The sequence below is a fragment of the Meleagris gallopavo genome, chromosome 2 (assembly GCF_905368555.1).
Source record: "Meleagris gallopavo chromosome 2, MGAL_WU_HG_1.1, whole genome shotgun sequence".
Lineage (NCBI taxonomy): Eukaryota > Metazoa > Chordata > Aves > Galliformes > Phasianidae > Meleagris > Meleagris gallopavo.
The window spans coordinates 95,546,902-95,572,457 of NC_139405.1; the positions used below are offsets into that span (position 1 = coordinate 95,546,902).

At 40.9% G+C, this 25,556-nt stretch overlaps 1 protein-coding gene across 2 annotated transcripts in view; it reads left to right on the forward strand.

Annotated features, from left to right (window-relative positions):
* The first annotated feature begins 236 nt into the window (after window positions 1–236).
* The window catches only part of TAF1B (TATA-box binding protein associated factor, RNA polymerase I subunit B), a 45,947-nt gene continuing 20,627 nt past the window's right edge, over window positions 237–25,556 (forward strand). The window contains exons 1-8 of one of the 2 annotated variants that reach the window (XM_085217999.1): window positions 237–425; window positions 1,068–1,166; window positions 1,485–1,572; window positions 3,329–3,426; window positions 3,742–3,837; window positions 4,255–4,387; window positions 7,556–7,712; window positions 13,182–13,281. In XM_085217999.1, coding sequence (XP_085074125.1) covers window positions 408–425; window positions 1,068–1,166; window positions 1,485–1,572; window positions 3,329–3,426; window positions 3,742–3,837; window positions 4,255–4,387; window positions 7,556–7,712; window positions 13,182–13,281 — 789 coding nt within the window. In that variant the 5' untranslated portion in view covers window positions 237–407. The remainder of the gene's footprint in view (window positions 426–1,067; window positions 1,167–1,484; window positions 1,573–3,328; window positions 3,427–3,741; window positions 3,838–4,254; window positions 4,388–7,555; window positions 7,713–13,181; window positions 13,282–25,556) is intronic. The other variant, XM_085217998.1, reaches the window with a different exon arrangement.

The following is a 25,556-nucleotide window of genomic DNA, read 5'->3' on the forward strand; positions in this document are numbered from 1 at the left end:
GAGCGGTGAGGCACTGGCACAAGCTGCCCAGGGAGGTGGTGGAGTCACCGACTCCGGAGGCGCTCAAGGGATGTGGAGATGTGGCACTGAGGGACGCGGTCAGTGGGCACGGTGGGGCTGGGTGGTGGTTGCACGAGACAATCTTAGTGGTCTCTTTCAACTCATGTGACTCTATGAAGCCCCTACGTCCACTCAGTGAAGAAGCCCCACGTCCCGTCCTCCCATCTCCGGCCCGGCCCGGCGCTGACGGGCCGCGGGGACCGCATCCCCCGAGAGACCGCTCGAGGCCGCCGGGCAGGGCCGGAACGCAAGCGCCGGGGCTGCCGTTTCCCGGCCGACCGACGGCGCGGGCGCTCGGCGCGGCTGCCACGGTGGGATCCCGGGGCGGCTGCCCGGCGCTCAGCGGCATGGACGAGGAGGACGCGGTGCGGGGCGGGCGACTCCGGGAGCGGCCGGTTTTGCTGGGCCGGAACGCGGCCGCGTGGGCGGCGCTGCCCCGCGGGTCGTTCGGTGGCTGCGGGCGGGGGACGGGCTGCGGGCTCCGGCGCTGGGGTGGGTGAGGCCCCGGCGGCGTTCCAGGCCCGGTGTCGGGGTTGGGGCCCGGCCTGAGCGCGGAGCTGCCCGGCACGCCCGTGGGGCTGTAGAAGCGCTTCCTTTCCTTCTGCTTCTGTGGGTTTCCCTCTTCTCTCCTCCCCCCTCAGATTTCCCCGGGCACGGCTCTCCGTGCGTTGCGCAGGCTTCTTCCACGTGTTTTGCGCTGTTCTGGAGATTTCGTTCTTTCATCTCCAGGCCTCTATTTCCCTTCCTATTTCTGATGGGTGGACTATTGGGGCACTGACTTAGTTACCAGCTTCCCGTTATACTGAAGTTCACGTGCTGGTGCTTGCCAGCTTGCACGTTGTTGTCTGGGACGAGCTAACAGCGAACACTGCCGCTACCCGTTGTCTGCATCAACTCACCTCAGGGACATGCCTTTTCTGTAGCTAATCCTGAAAGCTATGCAGTAGCCTGGCTGGGAGTTATCTGCTGTACTTGAGCCTGTGAAACTATTTGTTTTCTCCTTTCAGGGAGGTTTTGATGAGCGCTGTGCACAGTGTTCAGAAGTAAACTGGGGTCTTACTGATGGAGGCAGATTTTATTGCAGAACTTGTCACAATGTTATTGAGGTAAAAATAGGCCTATAGACTGCTTTATTTTGATAATGTCCTGGTTTTTAGGTTATAAAAATGCTATGTGGTGTGACCTGGGTGCCCTAACACCACTGCCTGGATATTGCTGTGCTGCAGCACGGCACCGCTGTGACACACTGACATGTGACAGCTGTATGTCCAGGACAGTAATAATCTATTTTTGCTAATTTTGAATAAAATATTTGTCTGTTTTAAGAGAACAGAACAAGTAATTCCATTACGTTTTATGATGGGGGCGATTGATGCAAATTAGGTCTGGCATTTTCCTTGCTAAGATGTGTTATTATTTTGCAGAGAACTCGAGAAGTTGTAAGCACCGATGTTATTCCTAATGCAAGAATCCAGACAATCTCCAAAGGCTCTAGAAGTCAGAAAAAAACTGGTACGTACATAAAACTCTCTATTCTGCGTAAGAGTGGATGCACTGATTTGCTGAGCACATTGTATTCAACTGTGGCTGAAAGCAGATAGCTAAAAAGGACCAAGAACAGGAATGTAATGCATCTCCACACAATGCCAGAGCCTTGAGCAGCCTCAGTGAGTTCCAGAGGCACAGGTGGCTTCCATGAAGTTGGTGGATGTTGTGCTTGGTTAGGCTTGGTGTTTCTGCCACTTGGATTTATGCAGGCTGCTGCTCACTGAAGATGGTGCATGGTGTTCATTCAGATGTGGTGATCCCTCTGTTCCTTCCTTGTGATGAATGTCACAAAAGAGCAATGTGTGTGTGTAAGTGAAATGTGGCAATGGTCCCACTCTGAAAATGTGCGTCCAGCTTGTCCTATGGGGCAAGCTACGCAGAGATTTAAGGGGATGGGATTTTGTGCAATTAAAGTAGCTAGTCTGAGATAGCTTGGTGATACATATTTTATCCCAAGTCACTCTGCATTAATTTCATGATTCAAAAGAGCAGTGGTCATTATATATGGTGATATGCTTTGCATGTTATAGTAGAGTTGCTGCTGGAGCTGTGTATGTGTACTGATGGCTGGAGAGTTGTTTTGCTATTGTGGCCACTTTCAAAAAGCAAAAATGCATTACAGTGCTACATGAAGCACAGGGCTATCTTCATCTCTGAGGAGCTGACCTATCTTCACTGTACTGCAGTGGCAGGAGATGACTACATTCCTTTGAAAAGAACAATTGTGGGAAGTTGAAGGGAGGAGTGAAGAAAGGCCTTAACACCTCCACCTGCCTTTCTCCTGCATTGCTTCAAAAGTCAGTGCTGGGACTTTGTGCCTTTTACTTCTCACGTTGAGCTTGTTATTAGCAATCCCCCATGCTTCTTAGCTTCATACAGTCCCCTCTGCAAGTGCAGTTGCACGAGGCTATGACAGTTTATTTTCATACATGTGCAGGATTAAGCTGTATCTGTGGTTAACAGGTAAAGCCAGCATCCTTAATGCACAGGAGTAACTTGGGGCAGATAACTTCCAATCACACCTTGCATCTCATCATCTTAGAAGGAAAAATAATAACAGCTATGAGTGAATGCAGAGAGAGTTGGGAGCTACAGACACATTTTTTTAGACCAAGAGCATGTGGAAAGGATTTATAAATATGGAGAGGTATGGTGGAAAATAAATAAAATGGAGTCTGAGGAAACAGTGAATAGATTGGAGCAGGCCTTAGGAAATTCATCTTATGCTGAGGTATGATAAGAGCTCTGAATGTCTGAGAAACTTTCAGTTAAACCTGTATGATTCCATGAGAGACAGTGGTGAAGAACACGGTGATTTATATATATATATTTTAATATCTGCCTGATGAAGTACTGCAGTGTAATGTGTTCCAGTTTTTCATGCTCAAGATAGGGAAGAAAAGACATCTCATTTTTTCAACAACAGGTCCTACTTTAAAACCGGTCACTAGGCAACTCTCTCCTCATTTACAAATGCCGTGTTAGAAATGATAGTGAAATATATTAGTATTTGGAAATGTGGTTAGAACATCACTTCTTCAGTAATATTTCTTCTTTCTTAAGCCTGTAAGTGGAAGTTAATGGAATATTCAATGTAATGGTCTTTGTTCTCGTATCTGAAGTTATTTCATAGAGATATGTCTCTGTCCTGGTACAAGATAACAGAATATTAAGTGAAAATACCTTGCTTAAGGTTTAAAAAACACTCTCTTTTTAATAGATGAAGGCTGGGAGTGGTATGTTTGTGAAGGCTTTCAGCTGGTACTAAAGCAACAAGCTGAAGCTTTGGAAGCATTAGGAGTGTGTCCACAAATGAAGGTATGTAGAAATCGGTTTGAATCCTACAAACTGTGAGTTGTGCACACTGTGAGTGTGCAGCAGGGGTGTTATTTAATGATACTATAATTTTTTGGGTCAATCAAATCCCTCTCTTAAAAAAAAATATATATATTGAGCGCACCTGAACAAACTTAATTTTCCTCATAGTTATAAAACATGAATTAAAAACTGAAAGTATTGAAATCAGAGCTAGAATATTATGTAGGTTCCTGAGTTAGCAATTACATTCTGTTTTCTCAGAAATGAATGGTTTTCTAAACCTTGTACTAATTGCTGTCCATTTGTATTTACCAGGATGAAATTCTATGCAACTTTTGGAGGCGTTACCTTCAGAAGAGCCAACAGGCATATTGCAACAGACCAGCTGGTGAAACTATCAAGGCATTATCAGTAAGTGAAAAGCTCAGATCCTATGAGATGTTAGTTATCTTTTTTAAAGAGTAACAACAAAAAACTTTCTTTAAGCTGCCTACCTAACTCACATTAATCTCACTCCAATGAGAATATCTTCTAAATGGAATACCACATGCCCAGTCTCCTGAAGTTACTTATTTCATTAAACTTTGCTTCTATAAATTACCTCCTCTCTGGTCATTGTAGGTGATTGAGATGTAACAGAATCACAAAGAAAATTTTTTTTCAAGGTTTCTTTACGTGCTGGTGATTCATAGAGCAGGTAAATATGTGAACAGCTTGGGTTTCAACTTAGTGTACTAGATCTTCTATCTGTTATGCTCTATTTGGTTTTATTCAGATTAAAAGAGTAACTAACAGTAGATAATACTGTGTCTTATTTACAAAAAACAGGTATGTGATAGCAGTACAGATATGGACAGTGAACCAGAGCAACCTAGCCTGCTTCATTTTTTATCTGTCTCTGAAAGTGATGGGGATCTACAGACAGATTGCAGCTATGCCTCATCAGTTGGCAAGGTCTCAGGTAGGAGCAATGAAGTGAGGTATCTGGAAAACATTCTTGTACACGACTTGGGTGTATTTGTGTAGAATTATTTGGAAGGACTTTTTGATACGTAGCTGGAAAGTGTAGAGTTTTCAATCCTATTTGCCACAGAGGTATTTTATATTCTATCTGTAGCAGAAAACTTCTTTTTTTTTTTTCCCTCTAAAGTTGAACATGTCCTGGAAATGCAGAGAGAAGTTATATCTTATAGCCATTTGCCCCATGCATCCTGTTTGAAATGAGGAAAGAAAAAGCTATTTTATCTGCAAAGCTACATGTTCCTAACAAGTCCTAACTTCTATTTTAAAAACAAGAGTTGATTCTCTCGTTTCCTTTTTGTTCTTCACGTTGTGGTTTTTTTTTCTGTCCTATATGTATTTTTCTATTTTTTTTCTTAACAGTGTTTTTGGTACTTCTGTTTCTCTTGTCCTGCATTATGTTTACTATCCTTATAGCCTTTTTCATGCAAAATCTTGTATCATTCCTTCAGCTTCTCCTTTCTGTTCAGAAATGAGCTTGAAAACATTGACAGAATTCTAAACATTTTAATTAAAACATTACAGAAAATTGGAATCTTTGGTGTTAGTGGGCAAGTATAATTTCAGGCAGTGCTGTGATGTCTGACAATGGAAATACAACTCAAAGCATATTTGAACGTTTTTGCTTGCACTTCGAGTTTCTGATTGTTCTTATATGCTTGATTCTTTGTCTTTTCCTTCTTTGTCAGTTTCAGTGTTTGCTATTCCATGTTATGAGGTCCTCTTTATGTTCTACTTCTGTTCTTCTATGATATTGTCTGTCTATCATCCAAATAATATAATCTTGTCCTTCTGTATTTTTCTCTTTATTTCATACAATCCAGAAATGAAAACAGAATGAGAAACTTGAGCTACAGCAGTTAGAAATATTAAGAAACTTCAAAACTCTTGAACAGGATTAGAGAGGGGAAAACGGGGCAAGATTAGCGACACAAACTTTTGAGAACATAATGCAAGCACTTTTCATTCTAATATACTAAAATGTTAAGATTTGCAGGTAAAAAGTCTCTGTATGGTCATACACAGCAGATTCAGGGTGTTTTACAAATAAGTCTTAAGCAGGAAAGAACACAGTGAAAAAATTCTAGTGAAAATACTTAGTTGAATTCTTTCCTTTCAGATGTCTAAAGGAACTCCTTTCTTTTTTAGGAGTTGTGCCTCCTATATGTTTAAAAGTCAGCATTAAGATAGGACATAATTTAATGTGTTCTCCTTGGTCTGTTGTTTTGGAGAACAGATTAAGTAGTCATACCTATTTCACTAAAAGCCTTTGAAGTAGATAAGAGCTCAGTGACAGTAAAAGCATATTCTGGAGCAGTCAAAGAAGCACAGCAATTATTTACTATATTGAAATTTGATACAAGTAATACTAGATGTGCTCTAGTAAGACCATAAATTGTGGTGAAGATTGATTCATTTCCTCTTAGTGCCATTTCTACTGAGTTATTGCTACAGACTGGAAACCTCAACGCTCTCCTAAAAGGCTGCTCCAACATGCAATTGTTGTGGGGTTTTTTTTGTTTTATTATTTTTTGGTTATTTTTTGTATAGGGATAATAGCAAATTCCACTGAGTATAGTGCTGAGATATTACCAGGGAAGCCTATTAAACTCTTAAATTATTAGATGTGTGTAATTGTATGTTGTCATGTCTTGCGTAAGCTACAAGAAATAAAAGGAAATTGTGCTATCATTAAAGCCACAAATATAATGAGGATTATTCTAAATTGAGTTGAATGTGAAATTAATAATGAAGCTGCAGTCGTGAAGCTGCCTAAGCACATGTATCCATGCAAAAGGTGAAACTGTTGATTGAAAAGATTAACTGAAGGCTGCTGCCTTTATTCTCCAGCACACCTATACGCAACAGTCATCTTAGGATCCTCTCATCTAGTCTGTCCCCTGCGTGCTGTCCCTCTTTTGAGGAGCCAGTAGGTGGCATCAAAGACTAATTCTGACTCAGAAACACAATACCTGCGGTTCTGCCTTCCAGTGTGACAGTGGGTGCCAGACCTCTGCCTGCTGCCACCTCACAAACCTGGCTTTCACCTACCAACTTAACCACGGGGCTGCCCAGCTCCCTGCTCAGGCTGCTCGCTGTGACCCAGCAGCTCCCAGCTGTGCATCAGACTTCACACTTTCTGCCCAGGCTGGGAAACTGTGGGATAGTCACTACAGAGTCAGAGTTGATGTTTTGTGTTGGTGTGCTTTAGAAACGAAACATTTTCGTTTATCCTGGCATATTCATGATGTAGGGAAGAAGAGCTTTTCAGGTTTTGTTCCTCCTTCCCTGATCTCCCAGGTTTCACTGCTGAAAAGGTTCCTAACTCAAAGTCAATCCCATAAATTAAGTTTCTCATTGCTCTTCTCTCTGTTTAGTGATTCATCTCAGTAAGAATATAGGAAGGTTTGGTTGTTTTGTGGTTCGTTTTGGTTTTCTTTAACCTTCTTTACCATTTGATACTTCTGTGTTCTCAAGTTTTTTGTTTTTTTTTTTAATTGAATTTAAATTAAAAAAACCCAACAACCTACTTTATGGCAGATGGATACACACCTTAACTTCAGTAAAGTCTTTGCAGTGTAGATTGTGTTCTTGTTAAAGCTGTGACAATGCAGAAGCTTAAAACTGTGTTCTAATCCCCATCTCCAAGGTGTTGGTTTAAGCACATAGAATTTTTCCTCATTTCTCCACTGCTCCCTTATCTGTCAAATGGAAAATAGTATTTCCAGCTCATGACTGTGGTTAAACTCAGACTTCTGAAAAGCTGTAAGTGTCAATCCCACCAAAAGGTCCAGAGACGAAAAGGTTCTGTTTTTATGGGTTTCTGAATGAGGTCTCTTTTCATGTGATCCAGTATTTCAACTGAGATGGCTGTTTAGGGGACAGGTTGTTGTCTCATATAATGGCAAATGAATAAATTAGAATGAAGCTGTTTAGCAGTAAAAGTACCTTGACTATCAGACAACTGCAGAGTAATGATTTGGAAATGTTATTAGTTGCTGAACAATAGTACCTGTATGTTCCTTTGTCTTGTTTTCTGTACCCTATGGATTGTGTGTATGTTGTATCAATTACTTTTTTTCTCTTCTGTTTTTAACATATACCAAAGAAAGCACCTCTGTATGCTCTGGGTCAGTAGATGGTAGCTTGTACGTAAGGAAGAACCGAAAGGAGAAATTGAGGATGTCAATGCCAATGACCCTTTCGTTTTGTTACATGGCATTACTGTGGCTGAAAGAACCAATGACGTTATCTGAGCTCTTAAGGTATGAATGGTCTCTGCTGAGATGGTTGTTGCTTTTATAACTAATATTTTTTTTTAATGGGACCTTTACTGTTACCTTGTTACTAATTTGTTCAGTGAGGAGTCCCTTATGTTTGGTATCCATAACTATGCTCCGACAGAAGAATTTGTGCAGCTGTTTCATGAGAACATTCTCTTCCGTTGTTTGCTCTGAAGCTCAAAGACCTGCCAAGAAGGTTTAGGAGCTAAAGAAGCTTTTAGTCCTTCTCCTTTGAAATTTCTTTAGATTCACTGGAGTGGTAGGCATGGTCGCATTTTTGCTATTTTTGCTGTTGTCAGCATGCCAAAACTAAATGAGTAAATGTTCCCTGGGACTTGCGTCAGTGTCATCATGCAAACAATGCCAGCAGTATACAGAGATCTGGAAGGTAACTAAGTAGCTTCACGTAAAGGAGTGGGGCTCGGAAATTAATATAGTGAGTTCTTCTTTGTCTTTATATCTTTGTATCTGTAATCATCAGAGTTCAGAATAAAGAGCTTTTAATACTGTAGATATAAAACAACATAATGCTATAGTTTGATGCTAAATATGGGGATTGTCAAGCTATTACTGACAATGTAGTTTTCTCCCCCCTAGGATGTGGGTAGGAATATATTCCTTGTTTTCTTAAAGGATTAAGCTGTCAATTTTTTTCTGTTGGTAGCAATAAATATTTTAAATCAGACCAAAGCAGCTTACATTCAGAAATTCTTAGCGCTGCTCTGTAAGACCTTTTGTATGCTGATTTTTTTTTTTTTTTTAACCGTTGTTGAAATAGTATCCATTTCTGGAAATATGGGGAAAATGTCTTTTTCTTTTTGCCAAAATGATCAAGAAACTGTAGGCGGGCAGATCAAATTGCACTTGGACAGAAAAAGGAAAAAGTGATTCAAGATTCAGTTGATAAGATGGGCTTCAGTTGTTGAATTTTATTTATTTTTTTTTTCAAGTATATAACCTGTGGACTAAAAGGCAAGGCAATACTTGTGATGGATATAACTAGTATTGCTGCTGAAGGTTTAATGCAAGGTGAGTTTATCCCAGTGCCTGATATGCCTCTCTGGATGCCAAAGCCCTGCGCTTTGCTAGCTTTGTACAAGCTTTCTGAGAGCGATGAAAAGTACTTTTGTGGCAAGAGAGGTTTGTAGGTCTTGAACTATAGCAATTAATACTGGGTACACTAAACTGATTAAACTGATGTTTAATCCTTTGATTTAAGTTCAGGAGATGGCTGTTGCCTTCATCAATCACAATCACACAAACTGTTGCATGTTTGCATAACTGGATATGCTGTTGTATAAAAGATGCTTTTAAAATGTTCAGCAACATGCACGCCATTCAGAATTCAGAGTAAGTACCCTGCAGTACAGAAGTAAATACTGAGTAGGTTAATAAACAGCAGAAATCAAAACCAACCTTCAGTAAGAAGGCAAAAACAAAAAGCTATGAATGTCAATTTAAGTCAGAATTGAATGCAGTAGTTTAGATGGACTGTGTTGATTCCATATTAATGGTGTATTGTTGTGTTTGAGCCTTCAAAATCTGGAGACTGCAGAAAAGATCCAAGAAAATTCAGAACCTGGAGAGCATCCTTTGTCTTTGTAAAAAAATAAAAATAAATAAATAAAAATCAGGTACCAAATACAGCAGAGAAAAGCATAATCAGAAACTAATAACTGGAAACTGAATTCAGATGATTTGAAAGAATGTATCATTTAATTAGGGACATCGTATGGGTTTAATAGACTCTATATAAGGCCATGAATCTAGTGGGGGATCAGAATGATTCGGTGACTTTAAATGCACTGAACATAAGAAGTGAATTAAATGCAAAAAGTGATGTTTAAAAGAATGCTGTTTGTATTGCAAAGTTTTCAATAGTTGTAGGAGACTGTAATTACATTATCATGTTTCCCTCCCTACCCTTAAAGTCTTTGCCTTTCACAGGCTTGATGAAGAAGGGGAGAGAATTCTAAACTGCATGAACTATCATCAAACTCTTGTTTTCTGACGGCTGAATATTTAAGCTCAAAATTCAGACAACGCTAACATTTTTGCATGTGCTGAGATACAGATCAAAATAGCAACAGAGCAGAGATGAAAACATGAAATATTCAGCATTACCTTTAAAGTCTCTGTAAGCAAATTGTGTTATTTAAACCATCTGAATTACAGTTGTGCTGCCTTGTTTTTTGTCCTCAGTTTGGTTTTCTCCCTGCCTGCAGTCAGCTGACTCCCGCTCCTCCCTTGTGACACATGCTTAGGCACCACACTGCGGCAACCTGCCAAGTTTTAAAGGATTTACTACACCAAAAATACACTCCTCCTTGCTACTTGACACACTTAGCAGAAAAACACTACAATTACCTCCTCTGGAAGGGACATTTTTGGTTTAAAAATAACATTTTAACAACCTTCTGCTCTAGTCCGCATAATAGTAAATCCTTTTCCACTGTGAGTAATCTCACAACGCTCTCTCTACATGCAGTGTATTCTTTAACTAATTAATAAAATGGGGATTTTGTGGAGGGAGAAGAAAATCAAGGTGCTAGGCTTCGAGAGGCTGAGAACTATTGCTTCTCAAATGAGGTTATACCTGGCTACTCCGGCAAGACTGAACTTGTAATCAGTTTGTGGCATTGCTGTGTGGCTTTAACAGATGCATCGTTTCCTTGTAGTATGCAGGATTTTCTTTGCACTTAGCCCTGACTAATGTATGCTGCTGTAATTAAAAGCACATGTGCTGTGCGCTGTATGGGCCATTCAGGCACTTCACTGATACAACTTTGTGTTTTGATCACCCATCTGTTAAATGACAGGGCTGGAAGAACAGCAGGCAGTTAAACTACTCTCAATTCCGTTTCAAATCCAGGCTTTTACAATAAGTGTTAAAATCCTGAATCATTGGCATGTTGCATTCACAGCAGAGTATTTATGCTGTTTCAGGGATTTTTGAAAAATAGAAACAGCTTTCCACCTGAGAGAAGAGCATGTTTTTTGCACAGAGACAGTAATTTCAGGCTAGGATAGGTGTCGTCATTGTTTTTTCAGCAGTTGCAGTGCTTTGACGTGGTAAAGCCAAGTTAGTGAGAACTTTTAAGAGTAAAAAACCAAAAACACACAACCACCACTTTTGTAGGCGTTGTTTGTCTCTTGTATTGCCTCATCATAGATACTGCTTGTTTTCTCTTGTGCTGGGTGCTAGCATTCACCCAGCTGTTGATACATTAGCTGAAAGCAGATCAGAAAACTAATTTTGCAGAAGAAAGTTTCAGTGGGCGTTTTAGTGCCGTGTAATTTGCTTCAACACGATCCCTTTCCACGTTGTGCTGGCAATAGTGTCAGCAGTCTGGAAATCTGTCTAAGTCAAACCCTAGAAAACAAAAGACTGTTTTCAGTCTAGTCCTCAGTAGAAGTGACACAAGTGCTTTTGTCAGCAGGGAGGAGGCAGGAGTGTGATGCAGAGGGCAGCAGGGAGGGTGGGATTTCCCATTTGGGAGGCAGCAAGCTGTTACGGGTGGCTTAGCTGAAATCGAGGCCACACCACACCCTGTGCCTTGATTGTTTGTCCTCCAGCTGGTGCTGTGCTTGCTCAGGAGTTGCTGCTCTCAGTTTCTTGGAGCCACCTCTCAGATCTGGCAGCTAATTTTGTGAGTGCTCCTTACCAGGTGTCGGTGCTTGCAGTCAGCTGAGCCGCTTGTGTGCTTCCCTCCTCCTGGCACTGCAAAGCCAGTTGTGGCACTTGTGGGAGCTGCCTGTTAGTCTCTGATTGTTAGATGACAGCCTTCTTTCCTTCTGATAGTAGGGTCACAGGGACGTTTTTGCTGCTCCTGTGAGTTAAATTTGTGGAAGATAATGGTAAGCTCCAGGAGCACACAGCTGGAACAGGAGGAGGGAAGTACAACTAGTCATGGTTTTGGTTGTTTCAGTCCATTTTGTCAAACCATTCCTCAGGCTGAAGTTGTTCGGTTTATTGCAGTTTGACTGCACAGAGCCACAGAGCTGCCGGGCAGCTGCCCAGCACATGAGGCATGGTGGCAAGCACACAGCGGGTGCTGGGTCTGGGTGGTAACCTCAGCAAGCACGTGGGGCAGCACACATTGCCAGTTGTAGTAACTGGCTCTTAACACAGAATTTTAATCAGTTTCCCTACATGTACTTTGTAATATCCAGCAAGGAGTGATGAAGATGCTGTAGTGGAAAAGAAAAGGTGGGTTTGTGCCCTGCCGTGCGTGAGGGGAGAGGTGAGCGCTCTGTCAGGGAGGACATTGTTCTGCCTTGGTCTTGTTTTGTTCTCCAGACACAATGTGAGTGGCAGTGACAGATGGCTGTGCGCTATGAGGAACTTGGTCAGCTGCTGGGAGGGGACTCTGGTGATCAGGGTGTGCAGGTCCTGTCCTCTGCTGGGAGCAGATGCAGAGCCTGGCTTTACCAATACTGTAGGAGTTTGTAGACCTTGCCAGTCTGTGTAGCAAGATCAGAGGGATGTTGTGCAGAAAGAAGGCACAGCTGGTGCAGGGTAGAAAATTGTTTTCAGATCTGATACCATTTAAAGAACGGTCTGGTCTGTTTGAAGCGTTAACTTAGTCTGATCTAAATTATTACTCAAATTCTGAAGAAAAGTAATCCAGGAAGGCAGTTCTGAGCCCTATGAAGGGTTGTCAGTAGGCTTTAATCTGGAACGAGAGCAGTGCCCGTTCTGTCATGAAGCTCCAGGCTTGAGCAGTGCTTGCTTTGCCTGTTGTGAGCATCAGTATTGGATAAGCACAGGGTTTGGAGGTGCTGGTGTCTTGTTATTTGTTGCTGAATCCCACAATAAGGATCTGGGGGAAAAAAAAAATCCAAAATACTACTGTAAACTACATGTCAGTTTTTAGTGAAAAATGCATTATTTGGGTGCAAATGCGAAATAAATGAATTTGGATTTTATTAGCATGCAAAATAATTTCTCACTGAAATTATATTTTTTTTCTTAATCAGATTACAGAATGTAATTATCAGAGTTGTGGTTCTGGGTGTGTGTCCATAATTCTCTGACTCCCCCCCCCCACTGTTGCCTCACTCACAGCAGAAAGTGTTTCATCTTCATTTTGTAAAATTTACCTACAGCATTAACGTTTTGAAAGAAAGACAAGAAAGAAAGAAAGCAGTTTCAAAAACACAGGAGCTGAAGAATGTGCAGAACAAACTGTATGTGAGGCTGCTGATTGTAAGCTTGCTGTGGTGACATCACCATTTGTCAGTCATAGCTGAGCTTGAATTTAAAGGCCTGTTAAAGGATGGAGCTGATGTTCATCCTGTGGAGCATTTAGGGGTGTGGAATTCAGATAGTATTGCTTAGGCAGTATAATACAGACGTTGTTTTGAACCAGAAATTGATACATGGATTAACTGTAGGACAAACATGCTTTTGTTGTGCTAACTGCTATTTGTGTTCGCTTTTTTACGCAGGTTTGTTGTTGAAGGTCATATTCCATATTTCAATGCTTATCAGCACTTTCCAGAGAAGATGAAGTTATACGGCCTTGATCTTAGGATCTTTTGTGTTGAGGTATTTTTTTTTTTTTTTCTTTAAATAATAGATTAAAAACAAACAACCAGTTAATTTATCTTGTGGTATTTTAATTTTTGAATAATGTACTAATAAATTGATTAAGTCTATTCTTACATTGTAGAGTTCAGGTTTCACATTCTTGGAGTCTGTGCAGAATGCAGTGCAATCAGAGACCCTCTGCGCTTTAATTGTTAACCAGTCTAATTAGGCTAATTACCTAAGTTAAAACAAATTCAGTAAATATTTGTTGGGAATACCTTTTTCTCAACTTCTGTTGGAAAGTTCAGAAATAGGATTTGGTTTCATGTCTGAGGGCTACGTGGTATTTGTGTAAAACTACCAAAAAACCTTCGTCTTCATCCTTTGCGTTTGTGCCTCTCAAAGTGGTTACATAGAACTTGAGTTTTGGCCCCAACTAAATCAAAAACAAACAAAAATCCCAGTTGAAGTTTTTGCGTGAGCTGTAGCATAGGAGTTGTACCACACCTCAGAATGGGAGGTCTGGTTTGCAGAAAGGAGATCCCAGTTGCCCAGGGAGGATCCCAGACATTTTTGACTACGTGATTGGGCTGAAAATTGCAGAAGAAAACATCAAGGTGTTTCCTAGATCTTATGTTTCAGAACCGATCTTACTGCTCATTACAACACAGAGATTACCAATCGTTTATCCACCTGTATCCAGTTTTGACATCTGAGTTTTGAGATATTCAGGAGACCAGGTGTCTTGGAGCAGGAAGTCAGATTGTGCAGTATTCTATCCTCAAAGCACGGCCTATGTTCTTTTCTCCTTGGTATTCTGTATATGATATTCTGTAGACAGTTATCCTCAAAATCTTCTCTGATAGTGACAGGACAAGAGAGAATGGCTTTAAACTAACAAGAGGGAGATTTAGGTTAGATGTTAGGAGGAAGTAATCTACTCAGGGCAGTGAGGCCCTGGCACAGCTGCCCAGAGAGCTGTGGGTGCCCCATCCCTGCAGCTGCTCAAGGCCGGCTTGGGTGGGTCCTGGGCAGCCTGAGCTGGTGGGGGGCAGCCAGCCCATGGCAGGGGTTGGGTGGGTGGGCTGTGAGGTCCCTTCCAACCCAACCATTCTCTGATTCTGTGGAAAAACGTTTTATCAAATTATGGTCATTAAAGCATCTTACATGCCTTGTTATTCATGTCATTATTTGTTGCATTTCAAGTCTGGTGAATGCAAACTGAGAATATTTTCAAAAACATAGCTGTTTCACAAGGTTATTCAATAGTTGTTTGGGGTTTTTTTGTTATTTTCTTAACCATTTTTTTAGTAAATTTAATTGTGTCCTGTGCTGGCTGACTGCAACCCAAATTTTAATCAAGTAGTAGTTACATGGTTGCTTAAGATACAAAATCATAATAAGCTGCCATCTTATCAGTTAAACATAGATGAATTATAACTCAGTAAGAGTCACCATAGGTATAAGTGCTCTCAGTGGCTTAAAAACCTGTTTTCAGTAACAATTTTCCAGGTATCCAGCATACACTAAATTTGTGGAAGGTTGAAGTTATTAGAGCTTTAAAAAAATAAATGCAGTAGTTACTACAAGGTGAGTTGCATCTGCTTTCTATCTACATAGTTGTGTGTGTATGTCCAACATTTTTTACTCTCATTGTCATTCAGTTGTTGGAACTGAATGCATGGAACATAGCTTGTCTTAGCATTTCCAGTCAGTGAGTTCAGTGCTGCGTGTAATACAGGGATGGAGTCTATATCACTGATGGTATTTCGTTGTCTTGCTTGCAATTTAGGAGTTGGAGGTGGTGAAAAAACATTATATCTGGGAAGAGAGGCTGAGGGGGCAGAGGTTTTTTATCCCTGAGCAGGGGCTTCATTGCAGTAAAATGAGTAAGTGCTCAATAGAAAGGAGTGCAGATGGAATCAGACTCCTTTTGCTGAACATCAGAAACAATGGGCAAGACTCAGTGGGCACGTTTTGGAAAAACAGGAGCTTTAATTTAAACATAAGATTTTCTAATTTATTTATATATATATATTTTTTTTAACATAGTGTAAGGGTGACTGAACACTGGAACAGGCTGCCCAAAACTACTGTGAAGCCTCCATCTTTGGAAATGCTCAAAGCCTGAGTGAGTGGACACGGTCCTGAGCAACCTACTGTAGTTGGCCCTGCTTTGAGCAGGGGATGGGCTCAGTGATCTCCAGGGATTCCTTTTGATCTCCAGTGTGCTGTGATCTTAATGGTGTAGCATGCCTTGTATTCTCTGTCACATCTTCAGTGTAGGTGGCAAATAAATTATGCAGGATTTAGTAATGGAACAGATAATAAGAAGGGTGTTTTCTGTATTTTTGCATTCAGCACAGGGTGAGCTTTGCTTAAAACCATCCACAAAGGTTTCTGTTTCTGGACACCTGTCTGGACACAAATGTGTCAGGCCATAACAGGAGATAAGCACTATCTCACAAGTATTTTATGAAGGATAAAAGTTCTTTATTCATGAGCTTTGTGTAAAATGGGAAATGAGTTAGTTATCTTCCATACGTATTCATTTTTGCCATTGCTCTCCTTTTTAAGCCTTCATTTCATTACACATCCACTGTGCTTATCCCTTCCTCTATTAAAATCATGTGTGTTAAAAGTTAGCATTTGAGAAGTGGGTTTTATCTAAAAGTATGTTCATGGGGCAAACAGCAGCAGTAGCAGGATGCTCCTGCTTAGTTCTTAATTCGGAATTTCTAACTTCCCAAGACAGCAGAAGAAAAGGAAATGTTCATCTTCTGCTGTGGGGGGGGAAAAAAAAGCTTTTTGCTAAAGCAGACTCATAGCAGTCTCCACAATATTTGGGTTTTTTCTTTCTTGGTGACTTTTTTTATGGAGGAGATCAAGGTTTCTTCTTCCTATTTGCAATTCAGTTAACTATAGTTAATCGCTCATAATCTGAAGGCATTTGCCAGTAGTTAACGCATCTTTGATGAACAGTCATCTCTTTTAGGTGGAAATCATTTTTGTTTCCTTATTGCAGAGGTTATTTACCTTTAAAAGCCTACTAGTGTTGGACTTAAAACTAGCTTGTGTATCAGTAGTAGTATATATAAAGCTCTGTGGCTAATTTGATTTCAGCTTTTTTTTTTTTTTTTTTTTGATAGCATTTGTCCTCTGGTGAAGCACCACACCAATTCTTTTTTTTTTTTTTTTAATTCCTTCTTGATTGCAGGTTGATATTTCATTATTATTTTATGTGCCTGGGAATAATTTTTGGTTTGATTCTCAAGTTATTGACACACACGCAAACTTACATGTCTATAGGTAAGCAGATGATTCCCATGCCTCTTGTGCAACTTGATTTACCGAAGTATTGAAGATAACAGACACGTCAGTTTGGAGTGTGTGCTGTGTGGAACAGGATAGGTGTAGCCTCATAAATAGCTTTCAGATCCGGTTGTTCTGAAGAGCTCCTGGAATGGCCTTCATTTTAGACGCACGAGTATCCAGGCTTGGCGAGGAGCCAGATGTGTGTGTGACTTTGGTGAAGTTACCTTCGTTCAATCTCACCTATGGCATTCAAATAGCTCTTTTCTTCCTAAACCTGTTAATAGGTTTTTTTTCTAAGGGATGAAGGACTAGGAGAGAATGGATGGTCAGTGAACATTGGTCCTGGTGGACGACAGGTTGGCCATGAGCCAGCAGTGTGCCCTTGTGGCCAAGAAGGCCAATGGCATTCTGGAGTGCATTAAAAAGAGTATGGCCAGCAGGTCGAGGGAGATGATCCTCCCCCTCTACTCTGCCCTGGTAAGGCCTCATCTGGAGTACTGTGTCCAGTTCTGGGCTCCCCAGTACAAAAAAGACAGGGATCTCTTGGAAAGAGTCCAGAGGAGGGCCACAAAGATGGTGAAGGGCCTGGAGCATCTCCCCTATGAAGAAAGGCTAAGTGAACTGGGTCTGTTTAGCCTTGAGAAAAGATGACTGAGGGGGGACCTGATCCAGGTTTATAAATATCTGAGGTGTGGTGGCCATAGTGGTGAGGCCAGTCTCTTTTCAGTGGTACGTGGAGACAGGACGAGGGGAAACGGACATAAGCTGCAGCATAGGAAGTTTCGCACGAATGTGCGTAAGAACTTCTTCACGGTGAGGGTGACGGAGCACTGGAACAGGCTGCCCAGGGAGGTTGTGGAGTCTCCTTCTCTGGAGATATTCAAGTCTCGCCTGGACGCCTACCTGTGCGACCTGGTGTAGGGAACCTGCTTTGGCAGGGGGGTTGGTCTCGATGATCTCTGGAGGTCCCTTCCAACCCCTACAATTCTGTGATACTGTGGTCAGTCCTGTTCAGAGAGGACCACTGAACACTTCACTTTACAGAATAGTATTGATATGCTTTGTGGCCTAGGACTCTTCAAATCAGTTTATTTTCTGGTTTGTTTTAATTTTGATCTTAAATGTCTTCACCTACTTTCATCCTTTATTTCTTCATCATTGCTTCCTGATACTGAGTTGCCGTGATTTGCTCTGCCTTCACCAGATTTTTCCCTATACATTTAAACTTTTTCCCTTATTATGTATTTCATTCCTGTAAGTGTTTTTATGGTGTCTTCTCCTTCATTTTTTCCATTCTTATTTTTCAGCCTCGCTGAAGGCCTTTTGTTATCTCTTTCTTCTCCCTGACACTGTCTTTCTTTCACACTTAATAGCTCATCATTCAGCATTAAAATGATATCTGTTGTCTGTATCAGTAATTGTGGGCAGTTCTCCATTGTGTTCAGTTTAATAAAAATTTTCATTTGTATTTATGATCTGATGTTGGGTTTGATAGGAAAAAGAGGAGCTTGAAAAGCAGTGCATATATTTGGTGCCCTAAGAAAAGGTGTAATTCATCTGAGTCTTCCTTTCCCTCAAGTAAGGAGTGCTAGGTGTTGGAATAGGCATCACAGTGTAATTCTCAAGTAGGATGGAAGACTCCTCAGCTCTTCTCAAAATGTTCTTCTTCAGTGCTGAGTTTTATTCTGTGATTCTATGATTTTTTGAGTTGGAGGAGTATATATCTTGCACGCATGCATGCGTACATCTTCTCTAGCTTTCATTATTATGTTTCTTTCTGCTTTTGATTGTGAAAGGCTTGCTGCAAGCATTGGCAGATGAACTTCTCTACAGTGAAACTCTTCGAGTCTTTGCTCTCTTCTTTTATAGCAGTCTATAGACTGTATTTTCTTCCTGTTCTTATGATTTTATTTACTTTTATTTTTATTTTTCTTAATTCTTAGCAGTACTTTTGTATCTATGTGTATCCATTGTATTAAAGGCAGTTGTGTTTTACTTCTTTGTTCTGCATGCCTTTTTTTTTTTTTTTTCCAGTGGAGCAGCTGTTTTTGTGTTTGAGGTGTGGATTTCTGCTGCCTTTTTATTTATTTGCTCCCCTTATATCAGCTAGCTTTCATAAATAAGGAGAATGCTCTTTTCAGAGAAGCAGCACCTGTAGATCTCCTTGTTGGAGCTGAAGCTTCCGCTGGCTCTCTCCTCTTATGACCTTATGAAAGTTGTTTGACTGACAGGGTATTTTTAGCTCCCATTTTTCCCATTGTCATTGTACTATTTTCTTCAGAATCCATGCCAGGCTAATCATTGTAGAGTTCCTGCATCTCCCCGTTTACATTTTTTAATATTAATTTTGTGTGTCCTTTGATCTTCAGAATTTCTTAAGATATTTTAAAAAAACAACATTTGTGTTTCAGAGAACTCCTGAGCTCCTCAGTTATTTCCTTGAAGCTTCTTGTGTGTAAATTTCCTAGGCCTATCCTTTGTGAAATACTTCATTTTATCAGATACTGCTTTACTTTTTTACAGGCATAAATTTTCTCTGCCTTCCGTATTATTTTAACAAGATGGATTCTTGTTCTTCTTCCAGATACAGAACGAACTTTATTCTTATTCCTATTTATTTCATGGCTTGCCTATTTACCTTGAAATTAAAGGTTCTTTTGGTGATGGTGGATTTTTTTTTTTGGTCTACTTTCTTTGCTGTGTACGGCTGAGTTGCCTTCACCTTTGATTTCATTGCAGAGTATCTACAATGCTGTTTCTTGCCTCTTTTATCCAGGAGATTGTTGTTGAGTTGTGCGCCTCCTGTTGTGTTCTCCCATTATCTCAAAAAAACAAGAGCTGTCAGGCAATACTAGTGACCAACCGATACTGTGTTTGGAGAGGCCTAACGTGCATCCTTTTAAGTCAGGAGCTGGGGATTTTTGTATATTTTACTGTCATAACTGAGAACAAGGTTTAAATTTGGAATTTGTATTCTTGTGCTGTTCAATGTTGGACGCCTTTGCTTCCAGGTTTGCAATGATTCTATAATGATAATCTCTTGTCTTACAGTGTAGCTACGTGTTGCTGAATTTTACCATGATGGCAGATGTCAAACCTCAGATTTTGCCCTTATTTCTAATTATTGTGATTATAGGCAAAATTATAATGGGAATACAGTTGTTAATACTTGTAACCTATAGACATTTTTTGCCTTGTGACCGTCTAATAATTTAGCTGCTCAGTAAGAGCTGTTTTGAATAAAATAGGGTTGCTCCACACATGCATATTTGAATCAACTCAGCATTGTTCAAGCATAGTAAAATCAGTTTTGTTTTGTAAATTTAGCTGATGAGTTTAAGAAGTTTAATACACCTCCTGGTTTTGATTTCCCTGTGAATATTGGGGGCAGAAGAACTGACGTTTAGCCTGGAGGAAATTATAAATGGGAGGATTTCTCATGGGTTAAGAAAAGAAATTTGCTAAAAACTTTGATGTTACCTACTGTATACAACAAAAACTAGAATTTGGCTGTAGTCTTGAGGCTTCAAGGTTAATGGCTCAATCTTAGAACTAATTTAACATTCATTCCTCATTAATTTCTAATAATCTTTGTCAAAGTGTAAAGGAGTTAGTGTAATTTATGCTAATAGGATTGATTGAATAAAGAAGGTATGCTATGACCAGAGGTAGAATCAGTATCGTAGGTTTCTTGAAAACTAGTTCTTCGCATTTATGGTACTGAATGGAGAATGTTCATCACTTAGATGTCTAACTTAGTCTATTGCCCAGCTTATTCATGCTGGAAACAGCTGTTTGCATTGTCTTGTAATGTACTTTGAGCTCCTTCTGTTTTCTTTCTCGAAGTTGGGAGCATATCACACATTGGTGAAATATTTTCCTGTGTTTGAAGTGCCTAAACCTAGACAGGATAGCATCTGCCTTTGGAAACTTTGGAAAGCAGGTACCTCTCTCACTTACATTCTTATTAGATATCTTAAATGTTTCTTGATGTACATCACATGGGACATAGGAGAGAAACTGTTGCTAGAGCATTCATGCTTCTCTCTTTGCAGACACTCAGCCCATCTCCTCAAGGGCTGGACAAGCTTGTGGAGCTGGTGCGCTGATTTTGCTCATGTAGGTCGTTCTTCCCACGTGTGCTGAGAACAAAGGTCTAGTTATTTTTCATTGTTCTTTTAAATACAGTAAAAAGAAATGGGTTTCTTCTCACATAGCAAAGTAGCTGGGCAGTATTGTCACACGGGAGATGAGGTCTGTACTCAAACCCCAAGAGCACGGAGAATGATGGGTTGTCCGTGGGACAACCCATCTTAGTGGGAACGGCTGCAGAGCACAGTGCTGCACCTGCCGTGCTTGGAGCCAAGGGGTTGATGTTCTGAGTGAACTGTAATGGTGGTGTAACCTCATACACAGTCAAGCTGACCACTGAAGAGCCTTAGAAATCTCATGGTGATCATTTTTAATATCATTAAAAACTATGGGTATTTATCCAGCCTTTCGGGCTAATTCCTCCACGCTCATTTTGTTCCTTGATTTGTACCCTAAGCTGGATGTAGCATAACTGAGCAAATTATATTTCATACTTTGGGATTGTTTGATATCAAAGATGCTATTTCTGGATCTATAATTTCATCATCTTAAAAGCAGATGGATTAACATTTGCTTCATTACAGAGTTTGTATATGTTAATAGAAGTTTATAAACTTGATAGTGTTTCTTAAGTGCTTGTGTTTCTTTAGTTGTGGGTGTAGATTGAGTCTCCTAATTATAGTACTCTTCTAGAAGGGGTAGATGAAGTGAATCAGTGTTTTAGGGCTTTATGATTTTTGTCCCAACGTCTAAGGAGGAGTGAAATTCCTCTGTCTACTTCTGTATTCTGAGTATTTTATGAAGTCACTCAACTGAAATTCTTGCTGAGGAAACCACAGGGGTTGGAAGGGGCCTCTGGAGATCTAATCCAACCCCCTGCTAAAGCAGATATCCTGCAGTAGGTTACACAGAAAAGCATCCAGACAAGTTTTTACTATCTCCAGAGAATGAGACTCCACAATTTCTCTGGGCAGCCTGTTCTGGTGCTTCGCTACCCTTATCATCCTCAGGCATCTCTCCCATTCCCCAAGACCTTTCAAAGGTGATAGAAAGCTTCTTGGCAGCTCCCTCAGTACTTTTGGGTTCATGCCATTGGGACCCATGGATATGTGTGTCTCAGATTTGCCTAGATGATCTCTGATCGGATCCTCCTTGATGAAGGAGAAATCTTCCTTTCCACAGACTAGCTCTTATCTCCAGGGTCTGGGATTCCTCAAGGGCAGTCCTAACAGCAAAGACAGAAGCAGAGAAGGCATTCAGTAACTGTGCCTTCTCAGTGTCCTCTGTTAACAAGACACCCACCTCATTCAGCAGCAGACCAACAATTTTCATAGTCTTCCTTTTGCTATTGACATACTTAAAGAAGCCTTCCTTATTGTCCTTGACCTTCCCAGTCAGATTTATTTCCAAGTGGGCCTTAGCCTTGCTCACTGCATCCCTGCATGCCTTGACAACCTTCCTATGTTCCTTCCAAGAGACCAGACCGCTTTTCTGCTGTCCATGGACTTTCTTCTTCCATATGAATTTTTCCATGAGCTGCTAGCTCATTCATGTGGATCTCCTCCCACCCTTACCTGATTTCTTACTCTTAGGAATGCACCGATCTTGAGCTTGGAGGAAGTGATGCTTGGATGTCAGCCAACTCTCTTGGGCCCCATTACCTTCCAATGCTCAAACCCATGGGATGCCTCCAAGTATGTCCTTGAAGTCATGGTTGGCTCTCCTGAAGTCTTGGTTGGCAGTGCTATGTATTGCCTTGTTTCTTCCACATAAGATCACAGAATCACAGAATGACCAGGGTTGGAAGGGACCTCAAGGATCATCAAGCTCCAACTCCCTGCCACATGCAGGGCCACCAACCTCCATATTTAATACTAGACCAGGCTGCCCAGGGCCCCACGCAACCTGGCCTTGAACACCTCCAGGGACAGGCATCCACAACCTCTCTGGGCAGCCTGTTCCAGCACCTCACCACTCTCTCTGTAAAGAACTTTCCCCTAACATCCAATCTAAATCTTCCCTCCCTCAACTGAAAACCATTTCCCCTTGTCCTGCAGTTATCTACCCTTTCAAAGTGTTGACTCCCCTCTTGTTTATAGGCTCTCTTTAGATACTGAAAGGCTGCAATGAGGTCACCCTGCAACCTTCTATTCTCCAGGCTGAACAAGCCCAGCTCCCTCAGCCTGTCCTTATAGGGAAGGTGCTCCAATCCCCTGATCATCTTTGTGGCCCTCCTCTGGACCCTCTCCAACAGCTCCCTGTCTTTTTTGTACTGGGGGCTCCAGACCTGGACGCAGTACTCCAGATGGGACCTCACAAGAGCAGAGAGGGACGATCGCCTCCCTGTCCCTGCTGGCCCCCATTCTTCTGCTGGAGCCCAGGATACTGTTTGCTTTCTGAGCTGCAGGAGCACACTGCTGGCTCATGTTAAGCTTTTCATTCATCAGGACCCCCAGTCCTTCTCCACAGGGCTGCTCTCAAGGACCGCTCCTTTCAGTCTGTATGGATGCCTGGGATTCCTCCAGCCCAAGTGCAAAACCTTGCACTTTGCTGTGTTGAACCTCATCAGGTTCACCCAGGCCCACCTTTCTAGCTTGTCAAGGTCCCTCTGAATGGCATCCCTTCTTTCCCCCGTGTCAACTGCACCACTCAGCTTGGTATCATCAATAAACTTGCTGAGGGTGCACTCGATTCCATCATCGATGTCATTGATAAAGATCCTGAATTCCACTGTCTCATAGTCACTGCATCCAAGGATACCCTCAGCCTTCACATACCCAACCAGACCTTTCCTGTTTTTAAGAAGGTCCAGCAGCACTTCTTTCCACCACCTGTATCAGAAGGTTACCTTCCATGCACTGCAGGAAACTCCAGGACCATGTATGCCTGATAATGTTGCTATTCTGGTAAATATCAAGCTGATTGAAGTCCCCCATGAGAACGAGACCCTGCGATTGTGAGCCTACTTTCTTCTGTCTGTAGTCGGCCTACCATTTGGTGACTGATTTGGCATTGCTAATTTGATAGGTGATAAAATGCATTTTCTAAATTGACATTGACATCTAAATTGCCATTTGGAAGTTTATTGATTAAAATGAATATGTTGATAAATTAAGCCATTGTCTACTCTGAAGATGGTTTTTAAAATAAAATGGTCTGCTGACCATTTTTGGAGAGTTAGCCTTGTAGAAAAAGTGAATGGTGTTATGGAGACAAGTAACCTCTTCTGTGTTACAAACAGCTTTGAATGAGTTGGGAAAAAAAAACACGCTACCACCTTAACCAGATTTCTCATGCAAGAAAACTACTCCTTTCTGCATCTACTGAAATGCATAATCTCTCAGCTTGATTGTTATGGGAATATAGAGAAAGCAAATACAGTTTGAAACTTCTGAGGTTTTCATCCTATCCAGCAGTTGACTGATGTTATTTTGAGACAAGTGGGAGAGAAGAGTAGGAAACAAAGACATTGTGTGGGAAGGAGAAAAACTTTACAAGCTTTGTTTTTTTGTATGGCATCATTATAGTGGGTAAAGATTACAGTGGGCAAGCATTGCATTTAATTTTTACTGTTCTTTAAGAAAAGACTCTGATTCATTGACCACAAGCTTCAATTAAATAGAAATATATTTTTTCACTGATATCTGCTTTGTGTCCAGGTACACCCATGAGGTGTATCCGAATCAGCGGAAATGCACATTAAGTCTGTCTAGTAGGAAGTGATTATTTTTTTTTCAAGTAGAAATGTTTTAATGTTCTCTGAAAGCTGATATGATCAATGTTATGTTCATGTACCAACCTTAATTTAAATATCTGCATGATCTTAATTATACGGGTTTCTACAATTCCTTGATGATGTTTTCAAACATGCAGCTGTTTGAGTTCAGCTATATTAGAATTATTTTCTAGTAATTCCTGACTTCTAATAAGGAATAGGGAATGAAACATAGTTAATGTATAAATCCATCTTACTCCTTAAGCTATGAAATTCTGGTTGGATTGGTTTTTTTTTGTTTTGTTTTGTTTTTGCTGCTGTTGGTTTTGGGGTGAACTAGAAGATTTGTGGAGTGACAAGAATGATCAAAAGCAGATGCAGGTTTCCTAGGCAAGAAACAATTAAGTGTGTCTACTTACCTTTCAGGTTAAAGAAGAGATGACTGGGAGGAAGTTATGGTGATAGTTTATTTTGATCAAATGGCAGCCATTCTGAATCTCTCCCAGTATCGCTTCTTGGGAAGCGTCAGACAAAATTTGCTAGTCTGTTGGTTCAGAATCAAACAGCAGAGAATTTTTCTTTGTGTATCTTGTGGGTAATTGTTGGAACTTGTTGCTATCAGACATTCTGGATGCTAGTAGGGTCAGAGAATGACTGGACAAAGCCCACAGAAGAAAAGGCATGCAGAACTAGTAAGTGTTGGCTCAGCCACAGACCATGTGAAGCTGGACAAAAATTTGGGAAAGTGTCCTTGTGGCTTATTTGGCTCTTAAATTCCTTCCCACTCATCTCTCTTGCTCGCTGCTGGACACAAGGCTAAGTAGATCTTCTTGAATAGATGTGGTACAGCCACTTTTTGTTGCTGTTCTGGAATTAAAGTTAGGGTTTCAATTTGTGGGTTTTGTGCTCTGGAGAAACTTTTTTGAGATGGTAAAACTTTGTGAGATAACTAATAAAAACCAGCTACTTTTCTTCCCAACGCTAGGAGGAGGAAAGAAAAATGGCACAAACTCTGGCCTAAAAATGTGGCAAGAGGAGATAAGTGAAAAGCCAAGTGAGGGTAAATAGTGGGTCTTGTAGGGGACAGTTGTTTTTACATGTTACTGGTAATACTTCTAAACAACCTTCTGTTCTTTTCTTTTTGGCTTTTAAGTTAGGCATAGATCTTAGA